Raw genomic sequence first — 22,960 nt, 5'->3', positions numbered from 1 at the left:
ATGAAACATTTCAAAAGTGAAAAGAAAAATAAATGGAATAAAAATTAAAATATGTGTTATTTGAGAAATTATAATAGAAATTATACAAATCAATTACATGTGGAATACAACACTTGACATCAAAGCAAGGTTTTGAAAATCGGGATTCATTGTCGGCTGATCCTGAGTCAGCTAAAGCGAGTTGATCGAATCGTCCAAGTCACTTGGCAGAGTCGGCCTTGAGATTTATATAAGGTGACTGGAGCATATAAAAAGTTTAATTTCTAAGAAAATATGTTAAAAATAAGGGGAAAAAAAAAGTTCAAAATGGTATATAATATGTTATATATAACTACCTAACTATTTTAATGATTTATGATACATAAATTTAGTGTATTGTGAACCCATCATTTGATTTTGGCTAAGTATTTGTTTGCCTTAGCAAGAAATAAATACTAATATAAATCCTAGATGTAAGAGTGACGATTTTCAGGATTGGGATTGATATTCAACTCATTGTCCAATGATCTCTAAGTCCTAATTTGCAATAATCCTCATACACTGACTCAGTCCTACAACCTTCTACAGGCGATATATTTGAAATAAATAATAATTAATCAATATAAAAAAATCACAATTTAATAAAGAATAGTAAATATATGAATTATTTTTAGGATACAATAAAAGATAGGATGACTTGGCCTAAAAATATCATTAGGATTTGTGATGCAGGACTTAATACTTGTTTAGTTGAAGAAAAAGAAACACCAATATAAAGAAACACCTTTGGAATTGGTATAGTATTCGACTCGATGTCTAATGATCTTAAGTCCATACTTGATGTACAATTTTTTATTATAATGACAAATATAAAGTATTTTAGTGAAAAATATTGAAATTCAATTACGTATCAAAATGTCATACTGTGACAAATACAATTTAAATAAAAATTTTTGATAAACAATTCATTCTCATAGTCTAAAAAATGATGATTTACGATGAAAGTCAAATTTTGTTAGATATCAAGATGTGTAATTAATAGGACCATGGATTATTATTATTATTATTTTCAAAACTCGAGCCCTCACAACTAATTATATAAAATTTCCTCATTTTTAAAATTAGTATCGATTAATAATTAATTAATTTTATTAATCAATTTAATGAACTAATATTATTAAATAATTCCTTGAATACTAATACATTCAATATTTTTTAAAACCATAAACCATTACAATTAATATTTAAATTTAAAATTTTAAGTATTTATCAATTAATACATAATTATTTTGTTAATTAACTTGATGAATTAATATTATTAATTTTCCTCATATTTTAAATTATTTATCAATTCATATATAATTACTCTAATAAATTAACTTACGACTAATATTATTAATCACTTCCTTTACTTACTAATAATTTTAATGGTTTTCAAAACCCTTAACCATCCCAACTTACTTATAATTTTATAAAAATAATACAAATAAAAAAAATACATCTGATCAACTTTTAGTAGCAAACTAGTAAAAATAAAAATTGATATTTAATTAACATTAGTAAAAAAGGGGGTCACTCCTTAAGCCTTTGATGTCCCCCCACTTTAAGAAGAAGAAAAAGTGAGATTTTGTTCAATGATTAAGAAGAACCATATATTATCGGAGAATGGGGTTGGATTTTCAATCTTGTCATGGGTTTCGACAAAAACATATTTTGGAGTTGAACTCGTGAGGTAGAGCTAGGTTTTCTAAAATTTGCCTAAACCAAAAATGATTTTCAATCCGCCTAAATTACAACAAATTGGTTTTGTCAATTAGTTAATATTTAAGTCTGAAAAGTTTTAAAATATATTTGGTTAATATATAAAATAAAATAATAACTTAAATAAATTTAAATGGAAAATGAGTATGAATTAAGTTTTCTTAGGTCCATCCAAGTTTCAATTTCATTCATTTTTAATATAAATTATTTTTTATTTTACATTTATTATTTTCTCATGCATTCACGTGGATATTTATTCAATATTTTTATTAATTTTAATATAAATATAGGGAGAGTAATATTATTTATAAATATAAAAAAATATTTTTTGTTATTGAAAAGAAAAGAGTTGGATGCAGCAGGACTTGAGGCCTTCCTTCGGTTTATATCATCTGATTTCATCCAAATCTGCATTTTCAACTTTGGGCCTACTCATCAGGGCTCAGAAAGGAACGAATCTCAGAATATGGTTCTAGGCCCATTTCCAGGCCGTCTTCCGTCGTGCGGAGTCTAGCGCGCATTTTCCTTCTGTTCTGCCCTTGTTGTCGGTAAACATGTCCTTCTGCCCTTGATTCATGGTGCTTTGCTCTTTTTCCATTCAGTAGGATTTTCAATATTGTGCCCTTGCCCAGTCCCCCAGTTCTGACTGTCAGTCACTGATTTGAGTGACTGAATCCGGGATGTTTCAGTGTTTGTTTTGTGAAGAAATCTTTCTCTCTCGCCATGGATTTGAAAAACTCCGCCAGGTCGAAGCGGGCTCACTCTCTCCAACACAAGAAAGCTGCCCAAAAACCTAGACCCCAAAACCCTTCATCAAGCCACACAAATCCTCAGAGACAAAATAAAGAGAAAGCTCGTCAATCTGAAAATCCTCCTTCGCAGTCGCTTCCTTCGAACTGGGATCGATACGAGGAAGAATTCGATTCTGGCACCGAGGATGCTGCTGGAAACGACCCGCTAAAAACATCCCAAAATGACGCCGTGGAGCCAAAAAGCAAGGGGGCCGACTTCAATTTCTTGATTTCTGAGGCTCAGAACGAGCAGCGAACACAGCCTAACACTGCTGCCGACAGCTATGCTTTCACTGGTATGACCTTTCCACTCCAGTCTAACTCATGCACCTGCTATTGTTTCTTTACAAATTAAAAACCGATGAACTAAGGAGAAAAGTTTTCAAAGTTTACTTTGCAAGGGATGGAAATCATCTGCGATGAGAGTTTCTTATCTCTCTTGCTGTTATTCTTAGAACATACAACACATATTAGTTCTAGTAGATATCAAAACCAAGAGATAGCTCTTAGTCTGAGGCTATTAGAATGCCCAATGACCGATGAATTTGACTATAAATAGAAGAATCGGAGGACGATCATTTGAAGTGATATCCTCTAGTTGCTGTAGCCTCAATAACATCGATGCCAAACATGGTAACAGTTGAATAAAGAGCTTGAGAGACTCATTTAATACCTCAATGATCTTTGATATAGAGCAGAAAAAATGTGATACAGTTAGAAAGTTTTTTTTGTCCTTTCAGACTGATGTGCTGATCTGGTTAGATATTTATTGAATGGAGCCGACTTAGAACGGATTTTTGAGTAGCTGCTAGCTTGTCAATTGTCTTTATTTACAGGTCAGCATCAATGCTGAGGGTGAATTGAGTTGATCCTCAAGTTTATGTTCTCCTTATTGTTCACCCAGACATGCAATGAAAAGTGAAGATTGAGACTACATGTCTCCCTTGTAGGTCGTACAGGAACCAAATTGCGGTGTAACTGTTTCATATGCATTGCTTTTTTTTTAACTGAGGAAATTTAGATTGGATATTGTAAAAAACGTTCAGGTTCTTTATGAGAGAAGACTAACTGCAAGTTTTTAGAATTTGATCAGCGGATAAGCTCCACCATTTCAGTTAGAGGAGAGAGCCTTTTCTCATGGTGTACAGATGATAACTTCATTGTGGATGACGATGCAATGTCTACCCATGAGGTATGACCTGGTAACTTTTTTGTTGTTTCAATGGTGTACATGAATCTGCGATGTACTCATACTAACTATGATAAATTCATATCGTATTGCTGTGGTATTTTTGGGTCAAGCATTTGTGACCTGCTCAGATTTATGTTTTTCCATGCTTTGTAGGCTTCGTTTCTCTCCTTGGATTTGCATGCTCTTGCAATGCAACTTGAAAAGATAGACATCTCCAAAAGACTCTTTATTGAAGAAGATTTGCTACCAATGATGCAGGTAGGTTTTGTTCTGACCTCCATACTAGATATACCATCAGAAGATCATCTTAGTTTTCTGCCCATGGTGCTTTGAGAAAATTAAGATGACTTTGAAGGTTGAAAGACATCAAAATGGCTTTTAATGGTGGCTAGTGGTTTTCCCCTTCAGTTTGGTGGTTGCATTTTTATGGGCAAATTTCATTTGGTGTATGCCTGACTACTAGGATGAAAAATTTTAAGTTACAGAGTTTCATTATTGATATACAAATTTCAGAAAGTGCTATCAACAAATTTGACACAAAAACAGTGCCATCCTAACACACCGTTTTCTCACTCCAAGGTTGCTCCCAGTTAACTAAAACTTAACTCAATTAGGTATAAACATAAACCTAACACAGTGGTCACATGGGTTTTTAGCATGAGGTCTTCGGTTCAAGTCTCACCAGGGGTAATTTGGTTTGTGTGCATGTAATCAACATTTAAAAAAAAAAAAAACATGAGTGTAGCTGAACTCAAAAAGCTTTCTCTTAGGCTAGGGTGAACAAGTATTATGGTTATGATATTCTGAAAAAATCAAAGAAGCAGAGAAAGATGCAAGGAAGGACTAAAGGAGAGAATGGAAAAAGAAATGTAGAGGGATAAGCGGAAAAAACTGTTGATTGGAAGAGTAGTGAAATAAATTTATTTTAAGGGTGAGCTGAGATTTGGAGGGGAAGAAAATATGATACAACAAATTACATATTGTTTCAATACCTTTCATCCTCTCTGAGCTAGGGTATGTCAGCATTAGTTTGTGAATGATGTAGTTGTGTTAAGTTATCAATGAGAAGAATAGTGGAATAAAGCCTATTTTAAGGGAGAGCTGAGATTTGCAAAAGGAAGGGAAATATGAGACAACAAATTAAGTATTGTTGTCAATACCCTTCATCCTCTGTGATCCGATGGTTGTCAGCATTATTTTGTTTATGACGTGTTCATGTTAAGCTCTTATGTACTCGTATAAAATATCACATGAGTTAATTTTGATTACAAAGGCACCTGTGGTCTAACCTGGTGTCAATGGTTAAATTAGAAGAAACTTTTTTACTTCATGTGGGAACTACAGAATGTATCAATTAAGATAAAAGCAATATAAAATTTTAGAAATTTCAGTTTTCAAATTTGACCAATAAACCAACCTCAGTGTCATCCTAGATAAATTTGTTTAGTCTTTCAAGGTTACCCATTGGTGATTAGCAAAATTGCCTTCTAGAATGAAATCTTTCCAGAAATCTTTCAATTTGTTTTTCACCTTCAGAATAAGGAAATTTAGGCATAAAACTAATGCTACACCAATTCAGAATTTTCTTGTTAGGGTAAACAATCAATATGGTGGACAGATATTTTGGAAAGAAGTTAAAGAAACTGGGAAATATGTGCAAGTACTAAAGCACATAAGCAAAAGGGAACAAGGGGAACAAAGAAGGTTTTTGTTGGAGAGAAGAGGATGACTAAAATACTGTTGAATTTTGTAGGAAAAAAGTGTGGGAGAGATTAGGATTCACGGACCTCTCTCTCCTATGTATAATTTTTACTGAAAAGATCCTATGTATAAATTAAACAATCTTCAAAACTACATCTAAGTCCTTGCAACCCATAAACCTTAGGAAACTACTTTCTATAGGAAATGACTTTCCTTGAAATAAAGAAAACCTAATTAACTCAAAATAATATCTTCTAACACTCCTCAAGCTGAAGCATGTAGCTTTATCTTGTCACAAAATGTGTCTCACAACCATAAACTTAAGAAAAAAGAAAATTAGAATTTTTTTCTTAAAAAATCTATGATCGATGTGGCTTCAAAAACTTAAAAATTGTGGCTTTTATGTGATCTTCGGTTTTTTAGCTTGCATGTGTAAGATAACTCTTCGACTAAACTTCCTCAGCCCTTTTACTATCCTCTTTCTCCCTTCAAGCTAGGGAGTGCATGCCAATAATCCTCAGCTTGATCACAATAAAAACTTCAGATTCCTTCATGTCACCATGAATAACAGACCATCTCGAAATATCCAATTGGGTAAAATAGACAAAACAATTACTAATGACGAAAAAGAGGCTCTCACAAACCTAACTAGTGGGCAAAACCCAATAAAAGGTTAAAAGAATAAGACTAACATAAATGAAAAATTCGAAACTGTCACAAAGATGATTTCGAACACAAACTAGTGATTATCAAATAAGAGAGGTTCTACTTCACAATTTTGAGATGGACTGAGAGAATGGTAGAAACATGACTAATCCAAACATTTTTAAAAAAAAGAAAAAAAATGACTGATCCAAAGTGCATGACAACATGAGACTGCAATGGTGGAATCACTAAAAGAATAGTACCTATATTAACCTGGATATTTTCCACCAAATTGCGACAAATATGACTAGAAACTTGACCATTAAATTTAAACCATCAAGCTCACCACAAAATTGACGAGAATTTGTACCAAAATATAAACCAAATTATTGACCATGGAATCCAACCACTAGGAGCGGACCATAAAACAAGATTATAAAAGTTGACCAAGAAACCTAGGTTGAGAGTCCATACTTATGAAGCACACAGCTTTGTGATTCTAGCAGGATAGACTTTATTGCCTCTATTTGCTGCTGGTCTTGATTAAGAAAAAGCACAATGGAGATGGATGATGTCAATGCCTTTTCTACATTAAGAATTCAAAAAAATTTTCAACACTCCAATTTGGCAGCCTGCGTTTTGGGGAAGGTCAGTTTGTGGTCCACGTGGACGGATAACAGGTTTGAAGTTATTGGTGTTGAGGAATCTTCTGCTGTAGGAGTCAACATCTTTGGGGATTTTGTTTGGAGCTGCTGGTATGATGATTTAATCACAATCTCTCGAAGAAGCATGTGTCTACAGCATTGCCATTGGCATCTTTCACTTTGCAATGATGACATCAAAAGTCTTGAAGGCGAAGTTGTGGTTGGAGAAACTAAAACAACAAAATCTCATTATTGGTTTTCAGTGTGATTGTCGTGATTTTGTTTTGTTTTTTGTTTTTTGTTTGGAAAACCCAAATGAGATTCGATACAAAAGCAAAATCTATAAAGAAAGAGACGTAGGTAATTGAGAGTTCAGAGATAGAGATCATGTCCAATGTCCATTCAAAAAAAGAGATCATGTCCAATGTTCGACACAGGCCCGATTCAGTTGTTGGATGACTCTACCCGTGACCAAAGATTGATGAAGTACAGAGTATAATAGAGAAAAGATTTGGTATGAGTCCTAATAAATCAATGGCAGGACGGCTGCCTGTCAATTCCCAAGATGGACAAATCACTATAAAATTAACCTGGCTGACCCCCCTCTTCCCCCCCCTTTTTTTTCTGTTTTCCGGTTTTGGATGGAAATCTGAACACAGACTCTGAACTCATGGGTAGGGTTCGTGTTGAAGAGATGGTAGGTAGCTTCAACTTGGTTGAATCTCGTTTCTCTCTTAAGCAACTGTCTTGTTTCATAATCCTTCTCAAGCATGAGTACGATGCAAATCTTCTTCTTCTGTTTGTGACACCAGTTTTTGATAATCTCATTGAAAGTTTTAGTACTTCACAGATTGACTAATGATTGTATCTCAATGATGGATCTAAACTTCTATATAGTTAATAGAATAAATATGTATGAAATGGTCCAACTGATGAGAAATGATGTTATTTACAAATTGCTCCATTTACATTGGAAAAGTACAAAGCTAGATGAAAATGAAAAACATACAGAGCAGCCACGACAGCCAGAATATGGTCAATGCTGGCAGGGAAAGGAAGAAGAAGAAAGAGGGTTGGGAGGCAAGATTTAGCTGCCAGTCATCCTCATGGCCAGGAGCCAACCTGATCTGGCTGGTGGTGTGATTGGGAAGAAAAGGGGGAATAGTGGATTTGACTTTCTTTTTTGAAAACATTGGGATTCCAGCGGAAAGGGTAGTAAAATCCAATTTTCCACGTGACAAGCCACTTCCTTTGACACAAACAATGGACTTGGTGTTTGAAGTAAATTTAATTTCTGAAGGCTCCTGATACCGGATGCTGATGCACCTCTTGAACACACTTTTAATATTATGTATTTCTTTATTACTTGTGAAGATCTGAATGTACGTTACTATGAGCATCATCTGTGCCTTGTATTTTGTTCAGGGTCTGGAGGGTGTTGAAATCTATGATGCAAGCAGTTCCAAAGATGATGTGCACCCATTAACTCATGAGGACATTGGTACTACTGCTATGGACGACGTTCCTGATAGTTACGGATTAATGCCTTCCACCGCTGATGGATATGACGGTTCAGTAGATGTCACACCATCGACAGATGTGGAAAATTCAAGCAGGAACTTTCCAGTTCACGTCCCCGTACTTCAAGACCACCAAAGAGAGATCAGCATTAGTGTCAATGGAGAGGCTGTTGAGAAGAGTCCGGCAAAATTTGAGGCAACAAGTGCAGAAGCAGAACTTGACATGCTTCTCAATTCCTTTGGTGAGGCGAAGCTTCTTGAATCATTTGACATGGATGAGAAGTTTACCATTGATTTACCAGAAGAACTGCATGAATCACATAGCTTGAAACTGAAGGATTCCTCGGTTCCTGTTATCGATCAGCCCTTGTGGTCTAGTACTTCAGATCATTCCATAGATGTTTTGCTTAGCAAATCATCCAACCCACACAGTGAGAGCTCTTCAGCGTTGCCTCAGCCAGAAAGACCAAATGGTCCCAGTTCTTTTTCTGTTTCCAACCCATTAGAAGATTTTGAGTCATGGCTGGATACAATATAAGTAATTATTTTTAACACACTATGCTTGTCATTTTTAGCTAATTCAAAAATAGAAGAAAATAAAAATTTTATTGAAGAATTTATTTTCTTATTTTTCTTCGAGATAAAGAGGAATCAATCTCGTGTGAAAGAGGGAGTAGATACGGCTCCATTATTCGAGGCTCTTGACTGAATCTATGCAACTTCGAGAGCCTGAGCAACCGTGAGGGCATCATCAGCCATTGGGGGCGTCGACACTCCAGTGGTTACTGACAGGCCTGACTTTAATTTGCTTTTCTTATCACTTTTTCTTCGAATTGGTAAATATGTAAAAGGCAATTGAACTCTGAAGAGAAGGTGAATATTTGGAGCTATTTGAAGAGACTGGATATTTCTGGAGTCAATAAATGGGGTAATTCTGTAATCTATTCACAGAAACAGGGAGTGCTGAAAACAGATACTATTTTACACTAAAAAATTTCGAACAATCGATACGCCATGTCACAAAAATGTAATTTTCTTCCTAATCGAGGAAAGAGGCTGCATACGGAAAGAAAGAGAGGAGCGGACTCTCTCTGTGTGTCCCCCTAAGGTTGAAAAAGAAAAAAAAAAAAAAAAAAAGGATGAGCACACGTCGGGGAGTCATGTCAAAGCCAGAGGGCGCCCGCTTTCTTCAAAATTGGGATCAGTTCTCCGGAGATATGCGCGGCCATTAGCCACTCCAGTCCGCCCACGAGCTTACCGCCGATGAAAACCGCCGGAAATTCCAGACTTTGGTCGCCGGAGATCTCGAAAATCACCCTCTCATCCTCCACCTCGTGGACGAGGGGGTTGACGCCCAGTCCCAGTAGGAGACGCTTCACGACATGACACATGCAGCACCCTCGTCGCCCCACGACCAGAACAGCATTCTCCGACGCCAGATTCCGAACTCTCTCAGACGTCCTACAGTTGTCCCTATTGCCGCTACCCTTGTCGTCGTCTTCTCCCTCCACCTTGACCGCAAGCGGCGGAGGGTCGAGCCCCGTCACGGGCACCCATGCGCGGTACGGAATCGCTTGATGCATTGCCTTGGCCAGTGACCAAACAAACAGAGAGAAACACAGATTGCAGAGATTGATTCGTGCTTCTCAGACACAGGGAATGGAGTCGATTAGGCCTGCGGGGAGAGAGGGAGAGATGTAAGGGAATGACGGGGGGTAAGCGAGGTTTTATACGAGAGGAGTTGGGGTCAAGGCGTCGGCGAGTGGGGACGTCAACGGCAGTTACAAATCACCGCCCTTGGTGTTGTAAGATATCGCTGTGGATGACATGGAATGACGTTAGCGTCTGTAGGGGCCACCTGACGGATGACATCTACCTGACGTGGATCCTTTGTCTCTCCTCCCATTGTGACTCACATGTAGCCGTTGATTTCGTCATCTCCCATAAAAGAAGAAACCCCTCCTTCATTTATTTATTCCCGAATTAGCACCGAAAGTTGGTGTATTTCTATTCCAAGAGCCAGCGCCTTCTCCATCCTACCGAAGCCTGAGAAGCTTCCTTGATTGTTTTTTCCTTCCTTGCAAGGCGGCTTACTTATCTACGCTCTCTTTCTCCATCGTCATTTTTATTTTATTTTTGTTTTCAGTCGAGAACGACGAATCAAGGGATCAGCTCATCGCTCATCTGTAGAGTTGACGGAGATATTTCCCATCGAAATTGCTTCTTTCATTATCCGGGGTGTTCTATTTCAATTTTATCTCTTTATTCTTTTTGATTTCTGGTGATGGCTTGATTCACGGCGGGACCCTCTCTATGTTTCTCCACCCATTCCTCCAGGAACGTGAAAAATGAATGCGGTGATATGAAAATGACGCGGAGAGCCCAATATCAGTCGCAAGAGAAGACGCGGAGCGAGCAATTTAAACATAGTACACACCCATCAATTTCTATACGCGGAGAGGCTTTTGAAGAAACCACCATCCATTATGCTCTGTACTCGCTACAGTCGAAAAGAGAGAAAGAAGTTGTTTATTAAGAGAAGACCAGATCTGGTCCTTGAACGAGGCTAATTCATTCGTACTTAGATTTGCAGCAAAGGAAAGAATAAATACGCCCAATTTGGGTGGCCTGCTTCCGTCAAAATTTTATTTTTTTTCCTCGTTCAGAGAAGAAGAGACCAGAGGAGAAGGACGTAAGCAAACGGTGGAGTGTGAGATCAGCGTTTTACATAAAGAGCATTTGGTGAATGAGCTCTCGTGTCTCACACTGACGTGGTCTCCTACTCTCTCTCTCGTTTCGACATTTGGATGTCTAAACTTGAATTTTTTTTGTTCTTTTCTCACCAAAGATTGGATAAGCATAGCGCCACGTGTCATGTGACAATAACACGCCATCCCTGAAGTGAGTGGCTGTTGTAGCTAAGATCTTCCGATCTAAAGCGATCACCTCGTCTTATACAGTAGGGCCCACCAAACGTCTAATTGCTCACGGCAGGGTGATTTCGGGCAAAGACTTTGGAGTCAGGCCATTCCGTTCCGTTCGTCACCGAGATGAGCTGTCCGCGCTCCAGTGCCAACCAAAACGCGAGCGCTGAACCAGTCTACCGTTACTACTCGTTTGTCCTAGTGGTTGGTCACGTGTAACAGCGTGACACGACAACAGTCAACATTCAACTGCAAGGTAGAAAAAAAGTCACTTTTCAGACGGTCTGGACCACGCACGTCACTCGATAGGTAAAATGGGTCCCACTAGTAGAAGCTTATAACTTGGGGCTCCCGTGGATGAGTGATAGACGTAAGCGAAGGGGGTCCACAGGCACAAAAATGATTTGGGAAGTCTCCGACCTCGCACTCACGCGACAATTTTGCCGAACATCCCACAAGACACGAGCTCGTAAGTCGTAAACCTTCTCCTTCTTACGTGCCGGCGTTTTTCTATCAATAAGACAAAGCAGGCACGTTGGATTTCATCATCTCTGCGTTTGCCCGGGTCAAATCAAACCTCCCAACCACATGAAGCTTAAACGACAAAAGAGATGATCAATTGCACGATTTTGCTGTTAATGAAACACTTGCTGACATCTGTTGCGGAGGTTTACCTTGCCGACTTCGTCCTCTCTCTGGTTCATCGATTTATTTCTGAAATTTACTGCTGTGAGAGAGAAAAAAATTACAGGAAACTTGAGAATGGAAAAGGAAGAGAGAGAGAGGCGATAAAAGAAGCGGTGGAGGTGGGTGGGCTTGTGGTTATAATGTTCGTCGGATCGAAACACCCATCATTCATCTCCATCATCGACTCCTTCTCCATCGATTAAAGGCGCTTGTAATGTTGGGAAAAAAGGTGGGTTGGTCATCAAATTTTCAGGCGTGATGACAGACGAGTGATCGCGGATCCATTCCTTTTTATTCATATCGTTTCTTCTTTATAGCTTTTTGACCACTATTCAAGTCTACTTCCTTTTGTTTCTATCCAGTATTAAAAACAAAAAAGGAATAAAGAGAAATCTTCTGCTAGTTGGTGGAAAAGAGGATGTTATTAACTGGGGAAGATGGGAGTCACGTGGCGATTCACATGGTCGGAAAGGACGAAACGAGACTTTCCTCTCCGTGTGCTGATGCAGAGAAGCGGCCTGTGTCGTCTGCTTCTGAGTGACGTCGTCCTACGCGTAATGGAACAGAAACCGGCCAACTCTATCCAATCTCATCAACGACTAAACCAAGTATTTTTCTTCGTTAGTTTCAAACTAAACAACTGGATACAGGCATCGGAAGAGACGAAGTCTTGGGACCAAATTGCCAAACTGGATTCATGATTCAGAGAGAACGCCATTGTTAACACTTACCGGAGCGGATTTACGCATTGACATTTTCCAACGAGTTCCACGGATCTGTTGGTGAAACTTCAGCGTAACTGGGCTGGCTACCGGGAGCTGTTAGTAAACCCACATTTAATTATATTTATTAAAATTGGAATATGGGCCAATTGAATAGATACTAATATTACTCTTAATTAGGGTATTATGGAAACCCTGAAAAGTAATATAAATAAACATTATGGTTATGGTCCCCAAGAGACTAAATCAAAACACGGTTTCCCTTCTCCCCATCCAGAAGAGAGACGACGGTTCCAAGAGGAAAAAAAGAGATTTAGTTGAGGAATATCATAAAACCATTCATTCGTCCGTATCGATTATTGTAATAATTTCGTAACAGTAGGCAATCATTCATAATAGATCCAGGTATTTATCCCGAAATTGTGAATCCTGATATTATGTAAATTCTAGATTTGGATTTAAGATATCATTGTCTAACAAGTGGTGTCAGAACAATCATTTCTGTTAGATTATTAGGATTTCTCTGATATGGAGTAATTCCGTAGAGAGCGACGCATAAAACGATGGCGGTGTGCAGCCAACCAGCGTCTCGCCTCGGTGTTGTGGGTCGGCTGGCGTCGTCATCGGACGTCGGTTGCCGACATCCAGTAGAGGGCTAACGGTGGAAAACTTCAATGAGGCTAAAATTGAAAAGTGGGATCGCTTTAATCGAATGTACTTGATTATCATGAAACGCTCCATTTCGGTGGTGTTTTGGGGCTCTATTATTGAGAGCAAGAGCGCCAAGAAATTCCTTGAGGAAATTGAACAATATTTTGCCAAGAACAAAAAGTCGGAGGCGGGTGGCTTTTTGGCTAAACTTGTTACGATGAAGTATAAGGGAAAATGGAACATGGAGTACATCATGGAGATGTCTCATCTCGCGTCAAAACTCAAGTCAATTAAGTTGGAGCTGTCTGAGGACTTGCTCATGCATTTGGTTTTTATATCTCGTCTTACACACTTTAGGTGATTCAAAGTAAGTTATAAAACTCAAAATGACAAATGATCTCTAAATGAGCTTATATCTCACTGTGTGCAAGAGGAATATAGGCATCAACAAGATAAGACTAAAAGTGCTCACTTGGCCTCAACCTCTCAGAACAAGAAGAAGAAGAGAGGTAAGGATGCTACAGAAGGATCTTCTCAAAATAAGAAACATAAGAAGCAAGATGAAGAGTTTACCTGCTACTTCTGCAAGAAGCCGAGATACATGAAAAAGGAGTGTCCCATGTACGCCACCTGGCGTGTAAAGAAGTGTATGCCTCTAACTTTAGTTTTTTTTTTTAAGTTAATTTAGCTTCTATACCTAAATATACTTGTGGGTGGATTCTGGTGCTACCACTCACATAAGTATGTTTTTACAGGGTTGCTTGTGGATCTGACCGCCAAGTGATGCTAAAAAGTTCATCTTTGTGGGCGACGACAATACAGTTGCGGTAGAGGCTATAGGGACTTTCAAATTACAATTTAACATTGGGTTTTATTTGGATTTATTTGAGATATTTTTTGCACCGTCTTCTAGGAAAAAAATAATTTTTATTTTATTTTTGGACAAATCAGGTTTTTGTTTTTTTTTTAAATAATAAAGTTAGTCTCTACCAAAATTTAAATTTTATTGGTTCCGGTCCCTTAATTGTTAATCTGTACATGCTTGACGTTGTTAGTTTTTATAGAGAAATACTGCAAACAAATTCACATGGTACGAAGCGAAAATTAAGTGAGAGTTCCGCCACATTATGACACAAACATTTAGGACACATTTTTAAACATAGAATTCATAGGCTTGTGTCGGATGAAATTCTTGAACCCCTAGGTACTACAAACTTTCAAGTTTGTGTTAAGTGCATCAAGGGGAAACAAACATTAGAAAATTAGGTGCCGAAAAAGCTACATACGTCTTAGAACTTATACATATAGATATTTGTCATCCATTCCCTACAACTTCATGGAATGGTCAACAGTACTTCATTACGTTCATAGACAATTACTCTAGATTTGGTTACCTATATTTAATACATGAGAAGTCACAATCCCTGAACATCTTTAAGTCTTTCAAAGCTGAAGTTGAAGTTCAACTTGGAAAAAAAATAAATGTTGTCAAATCCGACCATAGTGGTGAATACTATGAAATATATGATGGATTAGGAGAACAACATCCACGACCCTTTGCGATTTTCCTCAAAGAGAGTGAAATTGTTCTCCAATACACCATGTCGGGCAAACCCAGCATGGACGGTGTTGCAGAGCGACGAAACTGAACTCTTAAGAGTATGGTAAGGAGTATGATCAGTCATTTCTCCTTGTCAGAGTCATTTTGGGGAGAATCTTTAAAGACCATAGTGTACATCCTTAACAGGGTACCGAGCAAAGTAGTTGCCAAAGCCCCCTATGAGCTTTGGACAGGCAAGAAACCTAGCATTAGACACTTACACATTTGGGGTTGTCTACTTGTGGCACGACCTTATAGGCCACATGAAAGAAAACTTGACTCAAAGACAATTAGCTGTTATTTCGTTGGTTACGCTGAATGATCTCGGGGCTATAAGTTTTACGATCTCAGTCAAGATCCTTCTTTGAAACGGGAAATGTGAGATTCCTTGAAAATATTGAGTTTAGAAGGGAATAAAAATAAGGAATGTTGTTTTTTAAGAAGAATTTATTATTGATAGTAAACAAATCTCCATACCTATTGTTGTTCAAGACACAGTTCAAGCACTAGAGAACAATGTTCAAGCTCCCATTCCTGACATTGTTCTAGATCAAGACAACAATGAGATTCTTCCTCAAGCACCACCTTTAGAACAAACTCAACAACTTTAAGAAGTGCTATTAAGGAGATCCACTAGGGAGAGGAGAAATGTGATTCCAGATGATTATATCATCTTTCTCCAAGAACATGAGGATGGCGTCGGATTGACAGAAGATGACCATATCAACTTCTGTCAAGCCTTGGGCAGTTCTAACTCTCAACAATGGATTGATGCCATGAAGGATGGGCTGAAGTCTATGAAAGATAATAACGTTTGGGATCTCATCGAGTTGCCTAAAGGTGCGAAACCTATTGGATGTAAATGAATATTTAAAACTTTCATAATGGATGATGGTTAACATTTGCATGATTCTCCATTGTCAGTAGAACATTCCTATTTCGTATTAATAGGATATATTGCTTGTTTAAAAGGTTAGCAATCAATATCTTGTGCAATTCATTTATAAAGAAAAACAATGCATGAAATGTTAGGGCCAAGTTGGTGACTTTGTTTCTTGAGAAGGCTAGGATCCTCGAACTATTGGACTAAAATTTTTTTCATCTCCTTATTTGTAAAGAGCCGAATATTTTGACTTTGTAAAAATTCATATACATTGAGATTAGTTAATTAGTTAGTCTTCTATAAGAATAATACTCTGAATCACCCTTCTGTTTAAGTGATTCTTGTTGTAAATCTGTATATAAATATGACTCTAAATCAATGCAAAATCATAGTTCAATTCAATCAACAACAATCTCTTACAATTTGGACTTACGATTTAATGAGATAGAACTTTTTTCTAACAATATTTTTTTTATTGTAATTACTTTCAGTATCACCCTTGAGGTTCTTAAATTTTGGGAAGCAAAGTTGGTTTGTACGTGGACGAAATGGGCCGATAAAGTCAGAACTAGGTGGGTCTTCCTTTCTGCCTCTCTCCTCTCTCATCTCTCCTGCGTAGGTGAGGAGGCTCTCTTAAAAATTAAGAGTTAGGTTGGGTCGCCTCTTCATGAAAATGGCTGTGTTGGGTACGTTGATTTCTTTAATCACACCCACATCCGCGATGTCAGATGAGAACCAGAAACGATGAAGAAACCAAGATTTCCTTCAAATTGACTTGACTATGCACTACAGTGCTATTTTCCTTCCGTTGATGAATGAACATATTCAGAATTCAAATGCAACGGCTTCCATTTTTTTTTCCATCAGGTGTGAATTACTTTATATCCATGGTATTGATAACATTTATTAGGTAATCAAACAAGACTGAGAGAGAAGAGAGGAAGTCCCTGTAATACAAACAAATCTCCCTTTTGCATTTAACTTCGAGAGGCAACTGGTTGTGAAGTAAATCCGGCCAACCATCAATGGAAAATAATTGCGCTTATCAAGATTCAATAATTTGCCACTCACCAAATCTCAAACCCTTTTGTCTCATAGCAGAGCCGCCCCCATCAACAGGACAACGAAACCCCCTCCACGACTCTTTGCCCTCGTCCCTGCGCTCGGCTGCACCGGGGATGGACTCTTCGTCGATTTTGGTGGTGAAGGGGACACAGGCGACGATGGCGACGGTGGCGGAGAGGTTGACGGAGCCTTAGCACCGAAGAGATCAGAAGACAACAGCACCTTGTCCACTTCGTACACTGCCAAGGGGAAGTCAGACCGGAGGGCATTGTTCAGATGAGTCTCTACTACGCCGGTCGAGACATTCACCTGGTTCTGTGCGGAAGTGAAGTTGAGACCATAGACGCCACCACCATTCCCCGAGGCTTGTGTCCTCACGGGGTTGCTCACCGTCTCAAAATCCTGGAGCCGGTAGAACTTGGGAATGACATGGTACAATACCAGTGCGACTTGCTGCTGCGTGTCCAGGCCGTTGAGAGTACCTGGCTCTAGGTTGTTGAAGGCATTGTCCGTGGGGGCAAAGAGGGTCATCCCTTGGTTGGAGTGATCGATCTGGTTCTCGATCTGAGACCCCACCTGGGTCGATCCAAGCAGGCGCATTAACATGGTGTACTGCCCACCCTTCTCCAGAATGCCGGTGAGATTGACCCGAGAAGATGAAGATATTAACACAACCGAGTTAAACGCCATAAAAACCAGCACCAGAGAGGAGACAGAGGCAGCCATTGCTTGCAGATGTTTGGACTGGTAGCTGATCAGCTCCGAGTGAGACTCACAGAGACAGAGGACGAGAATGAGCATTTAAGGGGATAAGGTGTAGTGGAAATAGTATGGAGTGTATGTTTGGAATGAGCGTTCTACCAACTTGTACAGAAACAGTAGGATTAGGCCTTAAACTTTGATTAGTATTTACTTCCTAGTTATAAAAGGAATGACTACTCAGGAGCCAGACTGATCATTTATATACTAAATATTACTAATTAATATAGTGTGAATTATAGTCTTTTCCCGTCGAAAACGATAATGTTCCAAGACAAACAATAAGGGTAGATGCGTAGGTTGGATGAGACATCCCACGCAAAATTATGGCTCTAATATCATTCTCATTCCATTGTTGCTTTGCTTCTGCTATACAGGGTATTTCGTGGATGCTTCTGTTTACTATTTGCGCCTGTGACCGATTAAACTAGCTGATGAAAATGAGACTGGTTACGATTTAATTTATGTGGGAATCGAGATGCTCTAATCGCCATTGCTGGCACCTTAGCATCATCTGCAGATGGGTCTTCGGAGGCGAGTTTCTTTGCAGGAACCTGAGGAGGTTTCAGCCAGTTTCGTGTCTTTGTTTAAATGAGCGCTCTACAGAGTTTCATTCTTGAGATGAAAGTTGAAACGATCGAACGTGAAAGTCTGTTTGTTTAAAAAATACAAGATCTGGTTTAAATGTTAACAAGTCGATTTACTGCTCCTTTTTCTATTTTTCATCAGATTAATCAGCTGTGAAAAGCGGCTGATGGACTCGATAGAAATGATTTTCATTTGCGTGTGGTCTTCCGAGTCCATTCATCGTTTTCAGTTTATACCTTACACCAGATTTATAAAACAGAACGATCTGAAAGTGAACCCCAAACTGATGGCCATTTTCATCTTCTCAGTCCTATCAGCAATAATATTAAATCATATTCTAACCATGATAGAGTAAATAGAGATCCAGATCCGCCTTTCAAGCCAACACCATCCCTCTCTTAACATTAGTAGGGTTCTTTTACTGTGTGGATGTTCCGCATGGAGGACATTCTTCCATTAACAAATAGAAGGGTGTCTCATCTCTCTTAATTTCTACTCATTGCCTTCTTCTTTCTCTTGCTCTCTTCTCACCTTCTTCCTACTTCCTTCTACTTTTCCTCTCTTTTCTGCTTTTACTTTACTCAATTATTAAACTCTAGAGTTTTTAACATGAATATTACAAAGTGCTGAAACACATTTAGGGTCTTGTGTGGGCCAAGCCGCTGGATGGGTCTGGTTTGGGTTCTCTTTCGTGTCGATTGATTGCAGTCTGCAGGGTCAGGGTGCGTCTTGATTCAATTTTGGCGCGGCATCCAAATTGCAAGCTACTTGTATTTTCCCCTGAACGGCCTGCAGTCTTCCACTTGCGAGTTTCGGATTGTTGTTTGTTGAAGCCTCGAGAATGGCATCAACATCTGCTTCCCGCGGCGATGCTGGTACTGGTCGTATTGCTACCGCTACCACTACTTTGAGCTCCGACATTCAATCAATCATCGCAGTAAAACCCTATCCTTGTTCATAACACTAATTTATTTTATCATTTTCCCTTCTCTTTGGTTATTGTCTTTTCAATCGAAACCGTTGTTTTCGGCTTCAGGAAATCCGGAGGGGGTTGTCGATGATAAAATCCATTGCCGTCGATTTGGAGAAGGAGAACCGCTCTGATATGGTTATTTCATTGTGCGAAATTCTAAGTTACCGATGGGTTTTCATCTTCGAGACTTATGTCGGTCTTTATTGCTTCAGGTAAAGCAATTGGAAGATTCTGTTCTTGAATTGTTGGTAACATCGGAAGATTGCGCTGCTTATTCAAAGGCAGTTGAAGCTGTCGGAAACGAGTACCAGCCAAAGGAAGAGGTTATCTACTCTTGATATCGATATATTTGAGTGTTTTGTTTTTCTGTTAAAGATAAATTAACTGCTTAGTTAACTTTTATGCTTCGTACCCTTGTTTTTTGTTCGTTTTAAACCACAGCTGACAGATTTCAAGAAGCTTTTGGAATATGAGGTGGCGAAACTTAAGAAGGATATACCTTCAGCTCCACAGAGTAATCCCTTTTTTCGCCAATTTAAGGAAGCCGTTTGGGTACGTTTTTGTGGCACAAAAGTTTGGTTTCACAAGTGTTGATACTAAATTGAAAATATGGCCTAGGTTTGTCAGTTACGGACTCACAGTCCGGCTCATTGTTATGGGAAGCTTGTCAGTCTTTTTATGTCTGTATTCTTTGAGGAACTCATATTAGGTTTAATTGGACGCCAAAGGGTACGGCAGAAGATTTCTACTTGAGTTTGTAATGTTTCAATAGCTGTTTCAAGTTGTTGGGTGAATTCAAGTTGAGCGAAAAGAATGCCTTGAGAAACTTTCTTAAGACATTAGAGATTTACAGAATCTTGGCAGGAAGATTAGTTAATCTTTCCAAATTGACAAGGCGTGTGGATCTCTACCCTACCATTTTCAATTTTCATATATCCAGTGGTGAATCTGTTTATTATTGGGAAACAGATTCTGCATGATTTTAGTATTAGTTGCTTTCAGCTTGATGCTCCTAGACGGCAAGACCTATTTGAAGTCATTTCAATCTTAGGTTCATTTTTTGGATCATTTACCTTAAGTCATTGCATATTTTTTTTTAACTATTTTACCAATTTACCCAATTTTCTTGCCTTTGTTGTGAACTCATTGTCATACTTGTTTACAGAATGAATCATGAATGGTTGTAGTATGGGTTGTTTGTTGTTCTTCTATGCCAGATTCAGCTATTTCTTTGTGCAGAATGTTCATCACGCTGGTCAACCAATGCCTGGTGAAGAGCAAGAGGACATTGTAATGACCAGCACCCAGAGCAACCTTTTGAATATCACATGCCCACTATCTGGAAAACCTGTTACTGAGCTGGAAAATCCAGTACGCAGGTGAGTTGTTTCTCCAAACTCTTCAACAGGCTAACAGTCAATGACAACCTTTGATTGTAAGGATAAAAATACAGGTTTTGTTGCATGGTTCATTTTGGCAAAATCACACACGAACTAGAAAGTAGCAATCATTCCATGAGTAATAGAAACATGCTAAGACAGGTTTGTAACCGTCACACCGAAATATATGCAGCGATATTGTGACAAAGCAACAATCATGGCGTGTAACCCTTTCATTTTTCTCACATTCATATTTTTTATGAGGATGCTTTTGAAAGAAGAAAAAGGAAAGAATCAACCGAGGGATTTACTTTTGCTTTTCAAGAGACATTATGTGGTCATTAGTTATTAAAATTTTCTGCAAGCTTATGTTGCCCAGATGCTACAGTTGAGCCTATGATAGTGAAAAATAAATATGCACTAGAGCAACTTTTAACATTGAAGCTGATAAGAATTCTCATTTTGGTGCAGTATTGATTGCAAACATATTTATGAGAAGGAAGCAGTGATGCACTATATCAAGTCCAAGAAATCAACTCCAAGATGTCCTGTAGCAGGTTCTCAGTTTAGCACTTCTTTTTCATCTCAAATTTCCTTTTTGTTCCCATTAAGCTGTAACTGTTGGTTTTCTCTGTCAGGTTGCCCCAAAATACTGGTACCCCAGAGAGTGATATTTGACCCTTTCTTGCTCATTGAAATTGAAGAGATGCGTTCAAAAATGAAGGAAAGTATGCAGGCAACTGTTGTGGAAGATTTTACTGAGCTTGATGAGTAATGATGATGAAGGATATCGAAGGAGAGAACTTATTTGACTTGTAAATATGCTGCTACATATCTATGTTGTAAATTGAACAGTTTTGTTGATGATTACAATGATTCCTAAGTGCAAATGTAATTGATCCTAGTGACCAGAACCACCAGAGAACTGACCGGTAATTGACATTTCGTCTGAATGCATGTGAATGAACCCATGCATCTTGCAAAGTTCAATCACGATTAATCATTGGAACTTAAAGTAAATGCAAATGAAATGAATGATTTGCAGTCTCAGCCTCTAGGTTACTTTTTGGTGCTTGACTTGGAAGGGGCAATGGGCCAGATGTAGGCAAGTTTGGATACATAATATTGTTTTTGTGAGTAGGCCTAGGTGATATTGGTTGATTGAGGTGATTGACTGAGAACACGTAGAGGAAGGCTGAAGATGACGTGGTGAAAGACTTTTAGAAGGCCTCCTAGTGGAGTTAGCAAATGATAGATCAGATTAAAGGAAAAATGATTCCTTCATGTAACAGTAACACCGAAGTGGCAAGGCTTTTCTTTCATCTTGTTTGGTATTTCTCTCGATGCTTGTGCAGGTGTCTATCGAGGGTAAATGTTTGTGCAGGCCTTTATCTTTTATTTACACAATTCAGATTCCATGCTGCAGGTTTGTGAGGCCTCTTGAAATGAGTGATAACAGGATAAAATTCTGAAGAAGAGTTTGATGAAATTCTGAAGTTACACTATGCACGGTGTGGCATGATACAGCAATTCCATTTACAAATGTGCTGGAGCAGTTTGAAGATCGGATGGTTCATCATGGATTGTGGAAGAAGGAATTGGGAAGATCTCTTCTTGAAATGCTTTACTTGGATTGTTCTTATATACGTGTCTGTGTCTTGTTGGTTTCTGTAGCCTGTTACTATATTAAAATCTTATAGAAAAGAAAAATCTATTTTTTCCATAGTAAATCACATATGATTACATGAATCTTAGAGATTTGCATCAACAATTTAGTACTGTTCGGTTTGAGATAAAATCATAGACTAGAAAAGAAACTGGATGAGTTTGTCTAGTTCTCATCTCATTCTCTAATGCAGACATCCTGTTGTTGTTCTCTTTCTTCTTTTCCTTTGGCTCCATCTCCAACCCAGCATGATCTTAAACTCCTTAAGATCTCATCCTTCCTGCTTACTTATTGCTTACATGTTTATCCCTGTCAAAGCTTTACAACTGGATAATTTTTCCTTTGCCTGCATTAACTGATATTCTCTCTGTTTTGTTGTTGTCCTCGTTCTTCTTTTCCTTGGCTCCTTCTCCAACCCAGCAAGATCTTAAACTCCTTTAGATCTCATCCTTCCTGCTTACTTATTGATTGCATGTTTATCTCTGTCAAAGCTTTACAACTGGATAATTTTTCCTTTGCTTGCATCAACTGATATTCTCTCTGTTTTGTTGTTGTCACTCTTGCTTCTTTTCCTTGGCTCCATCTCCGACCCAGCAAGATCTTAAACTCCTTTAGTTCTCATCTTTCCTGCTTACTTATTGACTTCATGTTTATCCCTGTCAAAGCTTTACTACTGGATAATTTTCCCTTTGCTTGCATTAACTGATATTCTCTCTGTTTCGTTGTTGCTAGTGGTAATTGGGATTTGAAGACAGAGGTTCCTTAACAATGCCAGGCATTTTGCATAGATACCGCCATACTTCATGGAGAGGACAAATTTGAAGGATATT

At 38.4% G+C, this 22,960-nt stretch overlaps 4 protein-coding genes across 5 annotated transcripts; 2 read left to right on the top strand and 2 right to left on the bottom strand.

Moving 5' to 3' along the window:
• The first annotated feature begins 2,293 nt into the window (after window positions 1-2,293).
• On the top strand, window positions 2,294-8,843 carry LOC137963547 (protein ECERIFERUM 16). Of its 2 annotated transcripts, none has more exons than XM_068810665.1 (4): window positions 2,294-2,827; window positions 3,614-3,723; window positions 3,877-3,981; window positions 8,139-8,843. In XM_068810665.1, the coding sequence occupies exons 1-4, from the start codon at window positions 2,464-2,466 to the stop codon at window positions 8,769-8,771; spliced, it is 1,212 nt and encodes a 403-aa protein (XP_068666766.1). In that variant the 5' UTR covers window positions 2,294-2,463; the 3' UTR covers window positions 8,772-8,843. The 2 variants fall into 2 exon arrangements, with proteins under 2 accessions (XP_068666766.1, XP_068666767.1); XM_068810666.1 differs by having other exon boundaries at window positions 2,716-2,827; window positions 3,625-3,723.
• Window positions 8,844-9,149: 306 nt separating this feature from the next.
• LOC137963198 (monothiol glutaredoxin-S5-like) lies at window positions 9,150-9,937 on the bottom strand. Its single transcript, XM_068810371.1, has one exon. It carries the CDS (start codon window positions 9,814-9,816, stop codon window positions 9,397-9,399), a length of 420 nt encoding a protein of 139 aa, XP_068666472.1. The 5' UTR covers window positions 9,817-9,937; the 3' UTR covers window positions 9,150-9,396.
• A 6,791-nt stretch (window positions 9,938-16,728) lies between these two features.
• On the bottom strand, window positions 16,729-17,517 carry LOC137962769 (fasciclin-like arabinogalactan protein 6). Its single transcript, XM_068809826.1, has one exon. The coding sequence runs from the start codon at window positions 17,489-17,491 to the stop codon at window positions 16,793-16,795; it is 699 nt and encodes a 232-aa protein (XP_068665927.1). The 5' UTR covers window positions 17,492-17,517; the 3' UTR covers window positions 16,729-16,792.
• Window positions 17,518-18,790: 1,273 nt separating this feature from the next.
• On the top strand, window positions 18,791-21,464 carry LOC137962768 (E3 SUMO-protein ligase MMS21). Its single transcript, XM_068809825.1, has 7 exons — window positions 18,791-19,049; window positions 19,149-19,220; window positions 19,298-19,408; window positions 19,527-19,637; window positions 20,325-20,464; window positions 20,936-21,021; window positions 21,103-21,464. Exons 1-7 carry the CDS (start codon window positions 18,954-18,956, stop codon window positions 21,237-21,239), a joined length of 753 nt encoding a protein of 250 aa, XP_068665926.1. The 5' UTR covers window positions 18,791-18,953; the 3' UTR covers window positions 21,240-21,464.
• The last annotated feature ends 1,496 nt before the right edge of the window (window positions 21,465-22,960 follow it).

This window comes from Aristolochia californica, unplaced genomic scaffold (assembly GCF_029961685.1).
Source record: "Aristolochia californica isolate CCGP_79_NKW_82.1479 unplaced genomic scaffold, dmAriCali1.0.hap1 SCAF_4, whole genome shotgun sequence".
Lineage (NCBI taxonomy): Eukaryota > Viridiplantae > Streptophyta > Magnoliopsida > Piperales > Aristolochiaceae > Aristolochia > Aristolochia californica.
Note: the sequence above shows the minus strand (reverse complement) of the source record. Positions and strands in the feature narration are given on the sequence as shown.

What these genes read in the sequence shown, in the direction of transcription:
- LOC137962769 (XM_068809826.1), bottom strand. Translation starts at nt 17,491, where the DNA reads ATGGCTGCCTCTGTCTCCTCTCTGGTGCTGGTTTTTATGGCGTTTAAC.
- LOC137963198 (XM_068810371.1), bottom strand. Translation starts at nt 9,816, where the DNA reads ATGCATCAAGCGATTCCGTACCGCGCATGGGTGCCCGTGACGGGGCTC.
- LOC137963547 (XM_068810665.1), top strand. Translation starts at nt 2,464, where the DNA reads ATGGATTTGAAAAACTCCGCCAGGTCGAAGCGGGCTCACTCTCTCCAA. An exon ending in CGACAGCTATGCTTTCACTG is followed by an intron (nt 2,828 to 3,613) that starts GTATGACCTTTC and finishes GCAAGTTTTTAG; the next exon opens with AATTTGATCAGCGGATAAGC. An exon ending in ATGCAATGTCTACCCATGAG is followed by an intron (nt 3,724 to 3,876) that starts GTATGACCTGGT and finishes CATGCTTTGTAG; the next exon opens with GCTTCGTTTCTCTCCTTGGA.
- LOC137962768 (XM_068809825.1), top strand. Translation starts at nt 18,954, where the DNA reads ATGGCATCAACATCTGCTTCCCGCGGCGATGCTGGTACTGGTCGTATT. An exon ending in AGGAGAACCGCTCTGATATG is followed by an intron (nt 19,221 to 19,297) that starts GTTATTTCATTG and finishes TTATTGCTTCAG; the next exon opens with GTAAAGCAATTGGAAGATTC. An exon ending in CTGGAAAATCCAGTACGCAG is followed by an intron (nt 20,465 to 20,935) that starts GTGAGTTGTTTC and finishes ATTTTGGTGCAG; the next exon opens with TATTGATTGCAAACATATTT.